Source organism: Oncorhynchus nerka, linkage group LG9a (assembly GCF_034236695.1).
Source record: "Oncorhynchus nerka isolate Pitt River linkage group LG9a, Oner_Uvic_2.0, whole genome shotgun sequence".
Taxonomy (NCBI): domain Eukaryota; kingdom Metazoa; phylum Chordata; class Actinopteri; order Salmoniformes; family Salmonidae; genus Oncorhynchus; species Oncorhynchus nerka.
In genome coordinates, this window is record NC_088404.1 from 54,999,429 (window position 1) to 55,018,912 (window position 19,484).

Here is a 19,484-nt window from a genome sequence, read left to right on the forward strand (position 1 = left end):
CATAAATTAAAAGTACAGCTATTACATTTTGGGATAAATAACATTTTGCTGTTGTCCTTCAAGGAATAATACACCCAAAACCATAAATTCCTATGATTTAAAGGGTTAAATAATACTAATATGGGAGAACAATACTTTTTATAATAGAGCTCATCCTAAAAAAATAAAATTAGTTAACATTTTCTACCTCTGGTTTGTTGGCCATTCCAATTGGGGATATGAATGGGGAAAGAATGTTTTGGCATATATTGGCGAAAATAATGTATGAGGTTAACACAGGCTTAGAAGATCTTATACGTTTTGTTCTATGAGATAACATCAGTCAGTTAACATTACCTTTATGAATTATGAAGCCTTTATCTGCTTGTGTTGATTACTGTACATAAATGCTTAAAAAAAAAAAAGGTGATGTTAGCTGATGAAGATTAGCTCGTAGAACAAAGCATATAAGATCTCCACTGAAAGAAATTGTCACTCTTCGGGTCTTTGTAAGTGCGCATTGCCTCTCTCATGTGAGCATGCTCTCTCGCATATATAGCAACCAGCAGGCAGAGACAACAGCTTCAGGCACTTTGAAAACGAGCACAGGCCTCAAACAATGTTGTTTTTATCCTAATCTACTTCTTGGAAAGATGTCAGTTTGGGCTCAGAATGCTCTGAACACATTCGGGTTGTCATCAGATTTGCCCAAAATGTACAACCATTACTGTGTGTGTGGGGAAATCTGTAATATTCTGTCAAATCTTATCACTCTCACACAGCTTCAAGACCCCCCCAAGCCTATAAGGTGTCTCTGATAATACCAAAGTCAACATCAGCATGTGAAGTAGGTAGCTAACTGTAAAATCTCCAAAACAACCTGCACTATCAATTTAGGAGGTTACAATCTTCAATCTACAATGTTCAAACTGCAGGTCGTGTGGCTCTGTGGAGTCTGATGTTGATGTGGCAATGCAACAGCCCCACAGGCACAGTGCGACCGCACACACACTTGTGTTGCGTGATGGTAGTTGAAGGAAAAAATGGAGTTGAGTAATTTGGTCCACTGTTTAGATTGAGCACATCTCAGCGAAATATATACTTTGTCATGGCGAAATATAGACGGATGTCCACTACCATTCAAAAGTTTGGGGTCACTTAGAAATGTTCTTGTTTTCCATGAAAACATACATGAAATGAATGAATAGGAAATATAGTCGAGACGCTGACAAATTTATAAAGAATGATTTGTAATAATAATTATTATTATTATTGTGTCTTTCAAACTTTCGTCAAAGAATCATCCATTTGCAGCAATCCTACAGCAATTACAGCCTTGCAGACCTTTGGCTTCTAGTTGTCAATTTGTTGAGGTTGTCTGAAGAGATTTCACCCCATGATTCCTGAAGCACCTCCCACAAGTTGGATTGGCTTGATGGGCACTTCTTACGTACCATACGGTAAAGCTGCTCCCACAACAACTCAGTAGGGTTGAGATCCGGTGACTGTGCTGGCCACTCCATTATAGACAGAATACCAGCTGACTGCTTCTTCCCTAAATAGTTCTTGCATAGTTTGGAGCTGTGCTTTGGGTCATTGTCCTGTTGTAGGAGGAAATTGGCTCCAATTAAGAGCCGTCCACAGTTTCTGGCATGGCGTTGCAAAATGGAGTGAAAGTCTTCCTTCAAGATCCCTTTACCCTGTACAAATCTCCCACTTGACCACCAAAGCACCCCGAGACTATCACATTGCCTCCACCATTAACAATGTCAACACTGTATTTATGATCAATTTGATGTTATTTTAAATGGAGAAAAAACAACAACTTTTCTTTCAAAAACAAGGACATTTCTATGTGACCCCAAACTTTTGAATGGTAGTGTATGTGTTCTATACAAGTATGCCCACACCATGTAATCAAATAAAATTGTATTGGTCACATACACATAATTAGCAGATGTTATTGCGGGTGAAGCGAAATTCTTGTACAAAGTTGCTTAGGAGCTAGAAGCAGAGCTGACATGGCGATCGGGAGTGCAGGTAAAAGTTTTATGAAAATGTGATCATTTGGAATTCTGACGTGGCACAACACGATTTAATGATTGCACAGGCAGACCACTTAGAAGTTAAATCATGGTGAAAATAAATGTTTTACCCACTCATAGAACATAGACGATAACCAAATTGACAGGAGTTTAATTATAGAAGTGGATTTAGTGCAGAAAAAGCTGTCATCATATTAATTTCTGTTGTGGGTGAAGTCAGAGTTCAGCATGACGGGAAAGTCGGGGTCCATAGATGATACGAGTTTCCAACTTGTATTTACCACCTGAAAGCTGAATGTTTTTCCAAGTCAGGATCTCCTACTTACAATGACTCATATAGGGTGTGAATGCAGGGTTAAGAGAGTCCTACCCGAGTCTTGTAGGCGTGACAGCAGGATGGCTCGCTGGGTGTTGTGGTCCCAATGTCTGACCCAGTCCAGACGCAGCGAGCTCCACAGTGTCTGTTCTGACTGGGAGCCTCTCTGGTCTACCAGCTCCTCCAGCAGAATCTTAGACCCTGGGTCTGTCTGGGACATCTGAGGAACCCTGAGAAAAAGCAGTACACAGTACCGTATTGCTACATTAAAACAGGAAGTGATTGCCATAGAGCAAGACTAAAGATAAATGATTGAGCAAAAAAATAAATAATAATGTTTACCGCTAACATTTTGTCATGTCATGTAAGCAGAGAAAAACAACTACTGGCATTCAGGGCCATGTTCATTAAGGACACAAAAAGGAGGGACCACCTTCACATGTGTTTTCTTCTGTTTGGTGACTAAAGAACACGACCCAGAAGGATACAGTGTCAGAAATCCTGACAGGAGAAAAGCACACGAAGATAAAACTGAAAAACCAAATGCAGTGAATAGTCCCGTTTTATCTCGTACCGTTGTCTGCCCACAGGGTCTGTGCAGCGCGTCTCAGGCACCGCACACAAAGCCTCAATCTGTTTGATGAATTCCACCCTCTGTGTCTCTTCATCAGACAAATAGCTTTGCTTTGACAACTCCTCCACCTGCACACAGTAATTGAAAACCCCCCCAAAATCTTAAATCGCCTCTGAGGCTGGCAAAAGGTAAAGTTCATAAAGAGATGTTGATAAGGACTATGTTTTTCAACTCAATGCAGTGTACCCGCTTGTCTGGCTGGAATGAGTTTTTAAAAACAGTCAAATCATCCAAATAATGAAAGTCAATGTTCGACGCGATCGTCGCATTTGCTCAAAATGCTGGTCTTACCACAAAGTCCCTTAGGTCCCGGTCATCTGTGTAGAGGCATATGTTATGCAGTTGCTTCTTTACGTTGAAACCCTGAAAACAGAGTATGCCGGTGTTTTTTTATCCACAGTACAAACAACAACAAAACAAGGAGACTCCTGTTTCAGTTGCATGAGAAATTACCATTTAGTCATGGAGGACACACCAACATTCCTGCTGGGTCATGGGGTGTGAGTGAGATGCTAACATCATCCCTGTTTTCAGACTCTGGGCACATTGAATAGCAAAGCTCGGTCTACGTCTTGTGGGTTATGTAAAATAATCATGCAGTGTAACCACTGTCAAGTAATGTTATATGATTGATGAATTGGTTGATTATATTATAGTGTCATGAATCTTCATGATGCCCAGCCCACATGGGCTTATAAGACACCATATTTGCTGTATCCAAAGAAAAATGATCATACTTATACATGCACACAAGTACACACATGCTTACATACATACAGTTGCGGCCAAATGTATTGGCACCCTTGAATTAAAAAAGAAATCCAACATTTCTTCTAAAACAAGATGAAATTGAAAAAACTTTGGATTTTCAGTTTTATTTAAAAAAGAAATAAAGACAAATGGCATGGACAGAATTACTGGCACCCTGGAGCTAGTACAGTACTCGTTTTATCTAGTGATGATATAATGTCTTGTTTTGAGACGGATGTCACGTCTATGCTAATATAGTAAAGAAATTGCAAGCTAGCATTCCAACAACTGCAACGATGTATTTGAGAGACAACAAGTGCTCATTGTGCAAATTTATTTATGTTTTCAATAAACTTTGGAAATGAAATATAGTTCACATGTTGCCAACAATGTAAGCCAACCCCGTAGCTGCGCACACATAGGTTTTGTTGCTAAACAAACAACCAGTCAACAGTTTATAACCACTCTTCTTTATTTATGGCATTGAACTTACCCAATTCAATTACCAGAAGCACTATCCCAGTTCTCAACAAGATTCTTTGATTTCTTGTCAGGTGACATAGGGTTCTGGATCATAGGTGTTTTGGTCTGGTTATAATTTCTCAGCTTAGGTTTTAGCCATATTTAAGTTTACCATTTTTCTTTGTAGCTAAGGGTTCAACTTTTTTTGATCATGTAGACATTGCATCGTAACTTGTGTCTAAATATGTTATAGATCAGCTCCCTTAAATATGTCTGAGTTATTTTGTCCAAGGGTAATTGTGAGATTTATCCAAGTTGAAAAACTTTTTTTAGGGGTTCACAGCAAAGCTGTTGTTATTCTTAGATGAAAAATACATATTTTTGATATAGTCAAATAACTGAAGCATAGATTGGTACCTTTTTTTCTAATTTGGCACACAGAACTAGAGGCCATGAATAACTTGGTGAAAAAGAATGGCGCGATTGGCCTATAGGTGGCTCTGTTATAAGTAATCTCACTTAAACCCTCCTATTCACCACCCTGTTTGACCTAGAGACTTGAAACTTTGTATGTAAGTGTCTTTTCTAATGCTGACCACATTTCTTAAGGTCTATCAGGAAAGATTCTCCTCCATCTTGGGAAAACGTATTCTCATGAAGGATAAGTAACAGGTCCATGGTACATCTCTTAACTTAGTTTGAGAAAAGCCAAGGGATTGGCTAAGTTGACAAATCCAAATTGGATTTTACGTGTCAATTTAAACCACTGGAAATCCACTCCACGGTGGCCTATCAACTTGAAACTTGTCATCGCTATCATGGACATCCCTAAGATGAAGCCCACTGAATTTTGTATTGATATCTACAAAAACAAGGAAACTACTAATAACTAATTACTGCATATGTAACGCTAATGCTAAAAATGATCTGCAATCATCTTCTCCTCATGAACCGTTCATCAGATTCACTTCACATGTTGTATTTAAACTTATGATTGCACATAAAGGAAGATTGTTCCTACATGATAGAGTGCTTGCTTTGCTATTCAACTGATCTTGTGTCCTTTCTATCATCCTCTGAACCCCGTTCATTGCTGCTCGCTGCTATATTGTTTATTTAGTTTTATCTTATATTGTTACCATTGTTCATCATTGTCTAACTACAAATATAAAGATTACCCCAGAGGTAATACTTGGAAGCCCTTTTGGCAGCCATTACAGCTGTGAATAATTTAGAATAAGATTCTACCAACTTTGAACAACTCTAAGGGCAACCAACAGTGGGGTCTGAAAAAAAAAATTACTGTATAAAATAAATTCAAATACTGGGCTATTATATTGTATGCTACATTTTTTGGGGAAATTAAATTATTTTATACTAATACAATTGCTCAGAGAAAGAGATTTTGTTAAACAAGTAATATTTTTTTCTCTCAAAAAGGTAGAAGACAACATTATTGACACCTGAGTTTTCAATACCCTTCGATACCTCACCTTGTGAGGATAACGACAATGAGCCTTTTTCTAAAAGGTTTTATGGAGTTGGAGAACGCATCCGGAGGGATCTTAGACCATTCTTCCATACAGAATCCTTCCAGACTTAGTGAAAACAAACCGAACATAGCCATAGTCTCACCATGTTCCTGAGCAGTGCAGTGGCCTGCTCCAGGTCTTTGTGTGTGAGGCAGTTGAAGGCCAGACGCAGCCCCGTACTCCTCAACTCCTCCAGTCGCTGATCTGGCCTGTTCTGGCTCCTCAGGTAGGCCTGGGCCCGGGGAATCTGCTTGGTCAGCACTGCCCGCTCGACCACCTCCTTGACGCACACACAGTATCAGAAATCGGATATCTGGTCATTACTGTAGATAATTATTTAATGAAAGCCAATTGGGGAGAACCATTCTGGTGCAAAATGGCTGTTGTGGATGAGAAGAGTTACCCTAGCACAAGGTCAAGCGCTTTGAGGCCTATGGTTAAAAAGTGTGACATAAATTCAAGCCATTATCATGACATCTAGGATGTCGCTGAGGATTCATGCCCACTCTGCTTCTTGTGTGTGTGTATGTGTGTGTGATTGTGACAGCAAATCAATTAATTTGAGTGGAAGAATCGACAATAAAGTAGCTATTCTGAAAGCTTCACTGTGTTTGTACCTCAGAAGAGAGGGAACTCCAGTCATCATTCTCCACCTCCTCAGGTACAGGTATGGGGGATGGGACAAGGGTGGAAGTGTCGCCACCTGTTGGCCAGGGAAACCTCTTCATGAAGGTACGCAGATCCGAGACGTAACTATCCAAGATCTCCACACACTCCTGCAGGTTCTCATCCAGCTCTGTGAAGAAAGAAATTAGAGAATAGGGAGAAACCTCTGTGTTATTGAAAGTTTGAAACACCCACCATCATCATCAGACCTTATCATGATTCAACATAGACCATACAAACTCAAGTTTGGTCCTGATCTCCTAACAACATGTAAAGTATTAGTCCCATGTCTCAAGAGCTGCAATAAAATATTTAAAAAATGTGAAGTTTTGTCACACAACACAATGCCACAGATGTCTCAAGTTCTGAGGGAGTGTGCAATTGGCTTGGTGACTGCAGGAACGTCCATCAGAGCTGTAGCCAGAGAATTTAATGTTCATTTCTCTACCATATGCCACCTTCAATGTCGTTTTAAAGAATTTGGCAATATGTCCAACCGTCCTCACAACCACAGACCACGTGTAACCACACCAGCCCAGGACCTCCACATCCGGGTTTCTTCACCTGTGTAATCGTCTGAGACCAGCCACCCGGAGAGCTGATGAAACTGAGGAGTATTTATGTCTGTAATAATGCCCTTTTGTGGGTAAAAAAACTATTCTGATTGGCTGGGCTCCCAAGTGGGTGGGCCTATGCCCTCCCGGGCTCACCCACAGCTGCGCCCCTGCCCTGTCATGTGAAATCCATAGATTAAGGCCTAATGAATTAATTTCAATTCACTGTTGCATGTGGAAGCAAACAAAATTCTAATGTCAACTTGATTTTTTGTTATACAGTTGGCAACTAAGCAGGTTGATGCAATCTCCCACAGATGTGTTCGTGCCAGCCATGGCTGATTGCTTGAGATAGCAGTATTTTTTTTATTTTAAAGTGAGTGGATTTCAAATTTGATTGATTTCATTTCAGAGAGGTGAGAAACAGAGTGGGAAATGGATCAGGCATAGTAGAGTAGTGTGAAGGGTTTGAACCCCAGTCTCCAGAGTTGTAGTACATGAGCCTAGAGCCGGGAGGGTTACCACTCAACCATGACTCTGCTCAGTGAGGCAGCACTCCTAATGCATCATGCTTACAGCAACTGGATTCTGTAGCTAAGCAGGTTGATGCAGTGTCCCCTCAAAAATCTTAAAGGGATTGTTCACGGTTTTTAAACGGTTTTTAAAATGTACATGTGGTCATTTTATCCAAAATGTTTTTTGAAAGTTTGTTAGCAACCTCCAGAATCTACTGGCGTGTGTAGCAATGAACATGGGTTTAACCTGCAAGCAGTGCATGCAAAAGCATGGGGAACGCGGCGAGAGAAGTGTCTTACCCTCTGTGGCGGAGAGGACAGCCCTGACTTGTGTGTTGAGGAAGGCCAGGGTGATGCTGAGCAGCTGTTCTGAAAATTGTCGGCTCTGGGCCTCAGTATGATTGTCTCTGATGGCACAACGCAGAAGGTCCAGAGCCGGACAAAGATCCTGGACATCTACAGGAACAGAGAAACACTCATATTGTCATATCTGCAGTAGGATGAAGTTGCTTCCAGAAGCTGATCTTTATTCAGTTGTGCATGTTCCCCACTAATGGTTAAGGTTAGGATTGGGGGAGTGGAAGCTGATCCTAGATCTGTACCTAGGTCATATGTGTAGGGGAAAATTTTGCCATTGTAATGGTTGTGTTTGCTACAGTTATATTCATTACATTCTGGTAATTACACTGTCCTACCCATTGAAGGCACCCATACATTAAAAAAAAATGTTTTTTACATATACACTCCATAAATATTAATTTGAAGCTCATAATACACTACAGAGGTTGAACATATTTATTCTAGTCAGTATGAGAAAACATCAACCACACACACATACACAAACAAATTAAAGGCATGGGAGCGCATGCACACAATTTCAATTACTAGGCTGTGATGAGACTACAGTGAGACATCATGTGAGAAGGCAATTACTATTAGGAGCGGTAATTCATCGCATGAGGTATCTTTATTTAACCAGGCAAGTCAGTTAAGAACACATTCTTATTTTCAATGACGGCCTGGGTTAACTGCCTGTTCAGGGGCAGTGGGTTAACTGCCTGTTCAGGGGCAGAACGACAGATTTGTACCTTGTCAGCTCGGGGGTTTGAACTCGCAACCTTCCGGTTACTAGTCCAACGCTCTAACCACTAGGCTACGCTGCCGCCCATAGTATAGTCCCCTCCCTTCCTCTCTCACAAACTGTATGCTCACAGTTAGGGCTGGGCGATAGGGCCAAAATATCATATCATGGTATTTTTCAAATTGTTGATGATATTTTATGTTTTTGATTAGAGAATAGGGAGAAACCTCTGTGTTATTGAAAGTTTGAAACACCCACCATCAGACCTAATCATGATTCAACATAGACCATACAAAGAAGTTTGGTCCTGATCTCCTAATAACATCAGTAGAAATCCCTGATGAAGGCCTATTGAGACTGAAATATAAGATTTGTTACATTTTTGGAGCATTAAGCTCACCAGTGTGCTGGAGTTTATATTTCTACAGACTTTAAAATAAAAGTTCTACATTTCCTTTATGAGTAGTTCGTGACCCTAGGGTGGCAACACATATATTCTAAATTATTTTAAATGAGTCTTTCCCAATTGTGATTGTTTTATAATGTTCAATTCAACTTTAACCTAAAATAGTTTCCTGCACTCATTTGAGATCATTTCCACACTGCCACATATGGGCAAAAATACTAGGCCTTATTTTTAACCAAATGCTTCAATTGCGATTTAGATCGGTGAATTTTTCGAATCATGGAAATAGAATGTTTATTATAATTCTATAGTTAGAATATAAATAATAGTGGGCACTTTGAATACAGTGCTTAACATGACAACGAATGAAAATGACATGGGCGAGTTATTGTGACAGGGTAGGAACCAAAGTGATGTTCAGTGTTTCCTAGGGAACCCTATAATCTCTGGCTATATTACATTTTTATTCATATAGCCAACATATTCATGCTTCGCATATTCCTCTTTGATTAAGAAGATACTGTTGCACAAAAACATGCTGATTTAAGCCTCCACCAGTACTGGGATCAGGCTGTATTAGCTAGCTACGTTTGCTCTGACTCAGTACTTCTAATAGCTCGTTGACTAGCCAGCTAACTAGCCATTAGCATTAGTGGTTAACACGATTTAGCTTAACTTGCTAAGAAATTACATACTAGCGGTTTGCAGATGTAAGAAACACAAACTAATATTGTAATTATAGAACGCTTGTGGATTTATATTAAGATCAAAGTGGAAACAACATTGTTGTCATCAACATTGTTGCCTGTGCTGCATTGACCCTGCAGACTGAACGAAAGTGTCTCGTGGTCAAGCAACAACAAATGCGCTCCTTGAGTGACGGGGTGGGACCAGGTCTGTGTGGATAGCAGCATGGAGAGAGAGAGAGAGAGCGGAGAGGGATGACTCAAGTAGCAAAGTAAATTATAAAAATAGATGTTACACACGGCGGATCACATTTAACAAACCAAACATTAAAAATACCGTTATAGAAGGTAAAGTAAAAACCCAAACCGGTCCGTGCATAAATACCGGTGTATAGTAAAATACGGTATACCGCCCGGAACAACATACTAGTACACACACATACAGGAACGCAGACACATTTAAATACATATTTGTGTGTGTGTGTTTGTGATATTTATTTAATGTATGTAGTTCTGTCTTTGAGCTGGTCTTGTTTATACATTTTTTGTATTATGTCATGTTTTATGTTGTGTGGACCCCAGGAAGAGTGGCTGCTGCTTTCACAACAGCTAATGGGAATCCTGATAAAATACCAAATACTTGTTCCTTTCTGTTTGTCAGCCACTCCCAGTGGGCTAGATTAAGGGGCTCCAAAGCTTTACCTACTATACAACGATCCAAGCAGGACTCAGGAGGCAAGGCTGATACGACAGACTGTCGGCCCAATAGCTCCAATGTGTCAATGCACAATATGAATCATTACCATCGTAACTCTCCCCGTGTGTGTGCTGTTCGTGTTTCTGTTCCCCCAAGCATTTAATTGTCATGCATGGTATAGGATTTGCAGATTACTTGCATTTACAACCTAGAGTGTCCTCACAGTGATAACCATTACATTGTAGCTTTCAATTTAATTATCAATGTATGCCTTATTTTCAGCCTGATTTAAAACTCAGTAAAGTGTATTGACCTTGCAACACAATACTACATTACATAAACACGACAAATGGATGTAAGGTGTCACTTGAACTGTACACTATTTGCAAAATGCAAAATTTGAAAAGGTACAGTTGAAGTCGGAAGTTTACAAACACATTTAAACTCAGTTTTCACAATTCCTGACATTTAATCCTAGTAACAATTCCCTGTCTTAGGTCAGTTTTGATCACCACTTTATTTAATAATGTGAAATGTCAGAATAATAGTAGAGAGAATGATTTATTTCAGCTTTAATTTCTTTCATCACATTCCCAGTGGGTCAGAAGTGTACATATACTCAATTAGTATTTGGTAGCATTGCCTTTACAATTGCTTAACTTGGGTCAAACCTTTCGGGTAGCCTTCCACAAGCTTCCCACAATAAGTTGGGTGAATTTTGGCCCATTCCTCCTGACAGAGCTGGTGTAACGGAGTCAGGTTTGTAGGCCTCCTTGCTCGCACACACTTCTTCAGTTCTGCCCACAAATGTTCTATAGGATTGAGGTCAGGGCTTTGTGATGATCATTCCAATACCTTGACTTTGTTGTCCTTAAACCATTTTGCCACATGTTTGGAAATATGCTTGGGGTCATTGCTCATTTGGAAGATCCATTTGCGACCAAGCTTTCACTTCCTGACTGATGTCTTGAGATGTTGCTTCAATATATCCTCATAATTTTCCTTTCTCATGACGCCATCTATTTTGTGAAGTGTACCAGTCCCTCCTGCAGCAAAGCACCCCCACAACATGATACTGCCAACCTGTGCTTCACAGTTGGGATGGTGTTCTTCAGCTTGCAAGCCTCCCCCTTATTCCTCCAAAACAATGGTCATTAGGGCCAAACAATTATATTTTTGTTTCATCAGACCAAAGGACATTTCTTCAAAAAGTACGATCTTTGTCCTCTTTTTTTATGGCGGATTTGGAGCAGAGGCTTCTTCCTTGCTGAGCGGCCTTTAAGGTTATGTTGATATAGGACTCGTTTTACTGTGGATATAGATACTTTTGTACCTGTTTCCTCCAGCATCTTCACAAGGTCCTTTGCTGTTGTTCTGGGATTGATTTGCACTTTTTGCACCAAAGTACGTTCATTTCTAGGAGACAGAAGGCGTCTCCTTCCTGAGCGGTATGACAGCTGCGTGGTACCATTGTGTTTATACTCTCATCACGCACTAGCGACTCTTGTGGTGGGCCGGGCGCAGTGCACGCTGACCAGGTGTTTCCTCCGACACACTGGCTGGCTTCCGGGTTGGATGTGCATTGTGTCAAAAAGCAGTGTGGCTTGGTTGGGTTGTGTTTCGGAGGACGCATGGCTCTCGACTTTCGCCTCTCCCGAGTCCGTACGGGAGTTGCAGCGACGAGAAAAGACTAACTACTACCAATTGGATACCTCAAAATTGGGGAGAAAAAAAGTTGTAAAATGTATTTTTTTTAAAGTGTATGTAAACTTCTGACCCACTGGAATTGTACAGTGAATTACAAGTGAAATAATCTGTCTGTAAACAATTGCTTGTGTCATGCAAAGTAGATGTCCTAACCGACTTGCCAAAACTATAGTTTTTTTTGTGGAGTGGTTGAAAAATTAGTTTTAATGACTCCAACCTAAGCGAGTTAATAATTATTGAAAAATAAACAAACATGAAATTCATAAAGCATGTAATGAAATCTTAAAGATGCCTGGGCCACTGATAATCCCTTAAAATAACATGGAGGTGGCGCCCCTGCACAAAGACATAAAATAGTGTAGCATCAACATCATGGTCCAAACACACCAAGACAGTCGTGAAGAGGGTACGACAACACATTTTCCCCCTCAGGAGACTGAAACGATTTGGCCTGGGTCCCCAGATCTTCCAAAAGTTCTACAGACTATTTACATTGACCCCCCTGTTCTTACACTGCTGTTACTCGCTGTTATTCATCTTATCATCTATACATTACATTTACATTACATTTACATTTAAGTCATTTAGCAGACGCTCTTATCCAGAGCGACTTACAAATTGGTGCGTTCACCTTAAGACATCCAGTGGAACAGCCACTTTACAATAGTGCATCTAAATCTTTTAAGGGGGGGGGGGGTGAGAAGGATTACTTTATCCTATCCTAGGTATTCCTGAAAGAGGTGGGGTTTCAGGTGTCTCCGGAAGGTGGTGATTGACTCCGCTGTCCTGGCGTCGTGAGGGAGTTTGTTCCACCATTGGGGGGCCAGAGCAGCGAACAGTTTTGACACAGTTTATACATAGTCACTTCACCCCTACCTACATATAGCCTTGTTATGCAATTCTACTGTGTTACTTTTTATTTTTTTACTTAATTTAAATGTAATAAATATTTTCTTAACTCTATTTCTTGAAGTGCACTATTGGTTAAGGGCTGTAAGTAAGCTCTATGTTGTATTCAGCGCATGTGACAAATAATGTTAGATTTGATGCATGTCAAATTTGTACTTAGTATTAATTACTATGGCATACAATTACAATAATACTAAGTATTTATATTAGGATTCTAGGGCTTTGTGTGATTAATATGAAATTGATTGTAAAGGCCTTACTCTTCAGCTGGCTCTGGGTTGAGATGGCAGCTGATTGGTCAGGTAGAATATACCCAGAGGGTGGAGTCAGGACATTCTTTTTGCTCTTCAGGAAGAAGTCCACTGTGTCCAACTGGTGGTTCTTTAGACCAGCCTACAAATACAAGACAAAGGCATGTGTCGTTCAGTACGTACTGTTGTGAAATTAAGCAAACCATTTAGCCAACTGAATGGGCCCCAGGCCTCCTACCTGCAAGGCGTGAATGGGGATGGCGCAGCGGCCCCATTCATTAAGGTGGCACAGAGAGTCCACTGTGCCAGCACTGCCAAATACCATTAGTCTGTTGAGCAGCTCCTCCTGTGACACAGCAAATAGCACCAGGGACAGGCCTGACGCTGCAACACACAAGAGCTACACTCAACATCCATACACACATGAATAACAAAAACATACAGTGCCTAGTGAAAGTCTACTCACACTTTTTACAGAAGAAAAGTGTGCAAGTGGTATCTAAAAAAGCATTGCATTTGATTTTTTTCTTACCGATCTACACAACCTAATCCACATTTTGAAAGTGAAAGAATATTATAGAACATTTCCCAAATTAATAAAAAAGACACAAAAAAATGGTATAATAATAATGATTGCATATGTCTTCACAACCCAGAGGTAATACTGGGTAGAAGCACTTTTGGCAGCCATTACAGCTGTGAATCAGATTACAGCTTAGAATAAGATCCAACCAACTTTGCACAACTCTAAGGGCAACCTAAAGTGGGGTCTAAAATTACTGACACCCTTGATAAAGATGAGCAAAAATTACTGTATAAAATAAATAAAAATACTGAGCTATATTTTACACACACAAAAAAAATTGAAATTATATTATTTTATTCTACCAGTAAAACAATTGCTCAGAGAAAGAGATTTTAGTTTAACAATACCTCACCTAGCGAGGAGAAAGGCACTGAGCCTTACTCTCCCTTGTTTTATGAGTTGGAGAACTCATGTGGAAGGATCTTAGACGATTCCTCCATACAGAATCCTTCCAGATCATTGATATCCTTAGTCTGCGCTTATGGACTGCCCTTTTTCATTCAAACTGCAGGTTTTCAAGTCCGGAGACTGAGATGGCCATTGCAAAATGTTGATTTTTCTGGCCAATTAATCATTTATTTGTGGATTTTGATGTATGCTTGGGGTTATTGTCTTGCTAGAAGATCCATTTACGGCCAAGTATCAGCCTCCTGGCAGAGGTAACCAGGTTTTTGGCTAAAATCTCCTGGTACTGGGAAAAAGTTTGTGATGCCGTTGACCTTAACAATAGCCCCAGGACCTGTGGAAACAAAATAGCCCCATAACATCAAAGACCCACCATCAAAATGGCAACTGCAGGATTCCGACAAAAAACCTGCAGCAACCTGTAAACTGTGTAGTCACGCGCTGCCGTAGCCCAAGGTTCAAACCCACAGAAAACTGTGGTAACCCTGATAAAACACACTCTGCACGCTGCTACGCATCAAGGCAGACCAAGGCTCAAATCAGGGAAACCAGGACAAAAAGCTGTCTAACATCGACCACAGCGGCCCAAGTCTACAAGCCCCACCTTGGCAAGAACAACACTTACCTTGGGACCCTGAAAAGTTAGATCTCATACAAGGAACCGCAAGTCCAAAACAACAGGGCACCTGCTGTGACTTGATAATGCGTGCCACTTCATTGACGAACCACGGCAGCCCAAGGCTCAAACCCACAGGGAAACTGTGGTAACCCAGATAAATGCTCCATCTGTGCACTGCCGGACATCCACTCCCGGAACCAGCCATAAGAACACTATGAGCCACACCGGGAGCAGTTACATCCAATCAATACAATTTCACAAAAGGTATGTGGGGAACCCCAACTCGCTGCAGCACAAATATCACCAATCTTCATGCCCATGAACAATGCCCAAGAAGCCGCCACACACCAGGGAGATAGCCTCCACAATCCAACAAGACAGACGCTGCTTAGAAAGCACCCTATCCCGAGTTGGATTAGCGAAACAGACAAAAAAGCTGGTCACAATACGGATATCCTTGTTCCTATCCATATAGGATACAGGCCATGCTGCCTTCGTGGTTCACTGGAAACAAACGGTGGGGGTGAGAAAGAGACTGCTCAAAAGCCAGCGACCCCCCCCCCCCCCTCATAGGCATAACCTTGAGAGCAACTGGATTAGGATGTAGTTTCACTTTGCCAGGTGCAAACTTCAAACAGGAAGTGCGTGGAGATGCCCAACGCGTTTTGCCGACACCATGAGCAGTGCACATTTCTAGGAAAGGAACTTCAGGTCCACAGACTCCAACGGTTCAAACGGAGGCTCACACAGAGCGTCCAGGACCAACGCCAGGTCCCAGGTCGGGGCTATAGGCTTAGACCCTGGTCCGAGCCAATGTACGCCTTTCAGGAACCGCACCAACAGAGGATGAGACTCTGGGGTCGAGCCGTCCATCCGTACATGACACGCCCCGAAATGGCTGCCATATAAAACTTCAATGTGGAAAAAAGAAAGGCTCTGCTCAAAAAGCTATTGCAAGAACATCAAAATGTCAACCAAAGAGCTCTGAAAAGGAGAGACTCCCTCAACCTACGGGTCCCCGGCCAACAGGTGGATGATCTCCAGGAACCAGGGTTGTCATTTTGTTTTCATATCCACCACTTTTGAAAACCGTGTGTCTGGACATGAGGAAGGAACTGCGCGTTCTGATTCCCGGCCCAAGGAACCTCTGAGCTAGGACTAGCCCCCTTATTATACTCTGTAGTTAAGTAACTCGCCACTAAATCAGCAAGATCTTTAAACTGGGTTAAGTAACGCTTCACCGCTGCAGGGACAAGAAATACCTTCCCCAAATCTGGAGGAACTCTGCTGCAGGGGAGAAAAACGCCATCAAAGGCACATTCACCACCAATGGTTCACTCTCCCCCGCCGAATCCAAAGCAAGGGCTTCAGGCTGCCCCGGACTGATTGTCAGCCAATTCATACTCTGAAAACTATCCAGAGCCAATCAAGGATAGTAAACTCAGCAAAAAAAGAAACATCCCTTTTTCAGGACCCTGCCTTTCAAAGATAATTCATAAAAATCCAAATAACTTCACAGATCTTCATTGTAAATGTTTAAACACTGTTTACCATGCTTTTTCAATTAACCATAAACAATTCATGAACATGCACCTGTGGAATGGTCGTTAAGACACGAAGAGCTTACAGACAGTAGGCAATTAAGGTCACAGTAATGACAACTTAAGACACTAAGAGGCCTTTCTACTGACTCTGAAAAACACCAAAAGAAAGATGCCCAGGGTCCCTGCTCAACTGTGTGAACGTGCCTTAGGAATGCTGCAAGGAGGCATGAGGACTGCAGACGTGGCCAGGGCAATAAATGTCAATGTCCGTACTGTGAGAAACCTAAGACAGCACTACAGGGAGAAAGGACGGACAGCTGATCGTCCTCGCAGTGGCAGACCATGTATAACAACACTTGCAGAAGATCGGTACATTCAAACATCCCACCTGCGGGACAGGTACAGGATGGCAACAACAACTGCCGAGTTACACCAGGAACACACAATCCCTCAATCAGTGCTCAGACTGTCCGCAATAGGCTGAGAGAGGATGGACTGAGGGCTTGTAAGCCTGTTGTAAGGCAGGTCGTCACCAGACATCACCGGCAACAACGTCGCCTATGGGCACAAACCCACCATCACTGGACCAGACAGGACTGGCAAAAAGTGCTCTTCACTGACGAGTTGTGGTTTTGTCTCACCAGGGGTGATGGTCAGATTCGTGTTTATCGTCGAAGGAATGAGCGTTACACCGAGGCCTGTACTCTGGAGCGGGATCGATTTGGAGGTGGAGGGTCCGTCATGGTCTGGGGAGGTGTGTCACAGCATCATCGGACTGAGCTTGTTGTCATTGCAGGCCAACTCAACGCTGTGCGTTACAGGGAAGACATCCTCCTCCCTCATGTGGTACCCTTCCTGCAGGCTCATCCTGAAATGTCCCTGGTTTCATCAACTGTGCAAACGTATCAACTGCATGTCTGTCATTTGCCATTATACACCAGTGCCTGTGGAGTTATTTTAGGACATCAGACATGACAATAATACATGCTAATAGCTAAATAGTTAACTAGCGAGACAGCCAATTCAAAACATTGTGTAGTTTGGCTGGTAATCTTGCTAGTTTGTTGTATGTCATTATTTTATCTTCTGCGCAAATGTCTCTTTTGCTCCTTTGGCAGCAACCCAATGCCACATGCAGGTGATGCACACAACATTCATTTTCCAGGATTTTAATTCTGACAAAAAATGTGCTATAAATGGGCTCACTAACTAGCAATGAATATCAACAAATGTGTACACTCCACTACACACGCTTTGATCACGAAAACATATTCTTCTGCATGATTGAATCACCGCTCGTCCCTGTCAATGCAGGCCTACAATATTATAGTCCGATGCGCTCTGCAGAAATTTGGAGGACAGTGTGCAACACATTGCGTGGTTGTAAGATGTTTTTTTTACTTGTCCAATCGAACAACTTTAACCCATTTTCTTCTTGTCTGACCCATGGTTCTTGTCTGATCAATCTGTCTTCTTGTCCGACCCATGGTATTCTTGTCTGACCCATGGTTTTCTTGTCTGACCCATCTGTCTTCTTGTCTAACCCATGGTTTTATACTTGTCCTGGCAAGCGGATAATACGTTATACTGATCGACAAACTGAAAAGTTTCCTTTTTTTTCGTCAAAATTGAACTAGCTCAGTAAATTTGGTTGGGAATCATTGATGGACAGCAATATTCAAACCTTGTCTCTGATTTTCAAGCAGATTTTAGTCATGGCTGAGACTGGACCACTCAGGAACACTAAACACCTCTCATATGTGTGCAGTAGCAGACTCACTCTTCAGAAGCAGGCTCAGCTGCTCCTCTGCGGTACGCTGGATAGGCACGGTGGGCGAGGTGGGCCGGTGGTAGGTAACACTCTGGGACTGCAGATCCCAGAAGGCCACAGTTGTCTCGCTGTTGCCAGGGGAGACAAAGGTCAACACAGTGGAGAATTCAGAGACAGAGAGGAGCACTGGGGCAGTTGTGTCAGGCACAGAGAATTGCATGGTGGCTCCCCCTGATGGGACTCTGCTCTGGGAGAGCTTGGCAGCGATAGCTGCCCGCCCACACTCGATGTGGGGGAAATCCTTAAACCAAGGAGCCCCCAGAGTCTGAGGAGAAGAGGGAGGGGTAGCCTTGGCCTTGTTGTACAGAGAAGTCAGCCTAGCTTCCCAGGAGCTGGAGATAACAGGAAGGGGGAGAGGGGAAAACAAATAATTATTTTCCTCATTTAACTTTCAGGGCATTAAAGATAAAAACAAAAAATGGTATGCAATACACTCCCCTTTAACTAAAATGCAATGTACAACACTGACAGATAATTATATTCTGTTCTATTCTATGCTCTTCCTCTTACCGGTCAGTGCTGAAGGAGGTGCCCAGCACAGTGTGGCTGTAGATGGAGCTGGAGAGGCTGTCCTCGTCACAGGGACCCTGGGGCCTGAGGGGAGGGCGACTGGGGACCACTCGACACATCAGATGCTCTGGGTACATCCTACCAGGACGACAGAAAAAAATCCACAACAACTTCTGTCAATTAAAGGAAGAAGGGGCTCATAGGAAACCCTTCTCAATTTGCCTTTCCTTTATGGCTCGTGTCCTCTCTCCTCGCCTCCTAAAAACGCATTGAAGAAAAAGGTACCAAAGGCGGAACCAAGGATGTTCTCCTTGAATGCTTTTGGGAAAGAGCCAAAGAAAAGGGAAGCAAGGAATCAAGAAAAGACCAATTGTGAGACATCCAGGTGGACTGAACAGATTGAATCACAAGTAAACCATCTTGGCGAGTCTCAGTGATAGTTCTTCCCTGTTTACTGCTGAAATACCTGAAATAGTGGTTGAGGTCGACAGCAAAGGCAGTGTTAGACTGAGTGGCAGCAACAGCAGTACCCAGGTCAGGAGACACCTGGAGGAGACAGAAGGAGTCCAGGTAGGGGGTCGGCTCATCTTCCCCCAGCCCAGCAGTGTGGTACAAGGGCAGGTCTACACTGGCCAGCTTCCTCCCCTCAGCACTGTCAAACACATCTGGAGCACTCTGTTAAAGATAGAGCAGTATACTGAAAGACAATCAGGATCAGAGTAAGATACTACGACTTAGTTGTGAGAGATGCCTGTAGACTCCTATGGCAGTTATGGCTAGACACCATAGAAGTCTGCAC

General features: G+C 42.2%; 1 protein-coding gene across 8 annotated transcripts in view; it reads right to left on the reverse strand.

Annotated features, from left to right (window-relative positions):
* Positions 1-19,484, reverse strand: part of spg11 (SPG11 vesicle trafficking associated, spatacsin) — a 76,719-nt gene that overhangs the window by 55,958 nt on the left and 1,277 nt on the right. For 7 of the 8 annotated variants that reach the window (XM_065022708.1, XM_065022706.1, XM_029668644.2 and 4 more), the window contains exons 4-14: positions 19,152-19,350; positions 18,686-18,823; positions 18,125-18,507; positions 13,429-13,574; positions 13,200-13,332; positions 7,754-7,909; positions 6,336-6,514; positions 5,822-5,998; positions 3,266-3,337; positions 2,915-3,042; positions 2,395-2,570 (exon numbers count right to left, since the gene is read on the reverse strand). In XM_065022708.1, coding sequence (XP_064878780.1) covers positions 2,395-2,570; positions 2,915-3,042; positions 3,266-3,337; positions 5,822-5,998; positions 6,336-6,514; positions 7,754-7,909; positions 13,200-13,332; positions 13,429-13,574; positions 18,125-18,507; positions 18,686-18,823; positions 19,152-19,350 — 1,887 coding nt within the window. The remainder of the gene's footprint in view (positions 1-2,394; positions 2,571-2,914; positions 3,043-3,265; positions 3,338-5,821; positions 5,999-6,335; positions 6,515-7,753; positions 7,910-13,199; positions 13,333-13,428; positions 13,575-18,124; positions 18,508-18,685; positions 18,824-19,151; positions 19,351-19,484) is intronic. The other variant, XM_065022704.1, reaches the window with a different exon arrangement.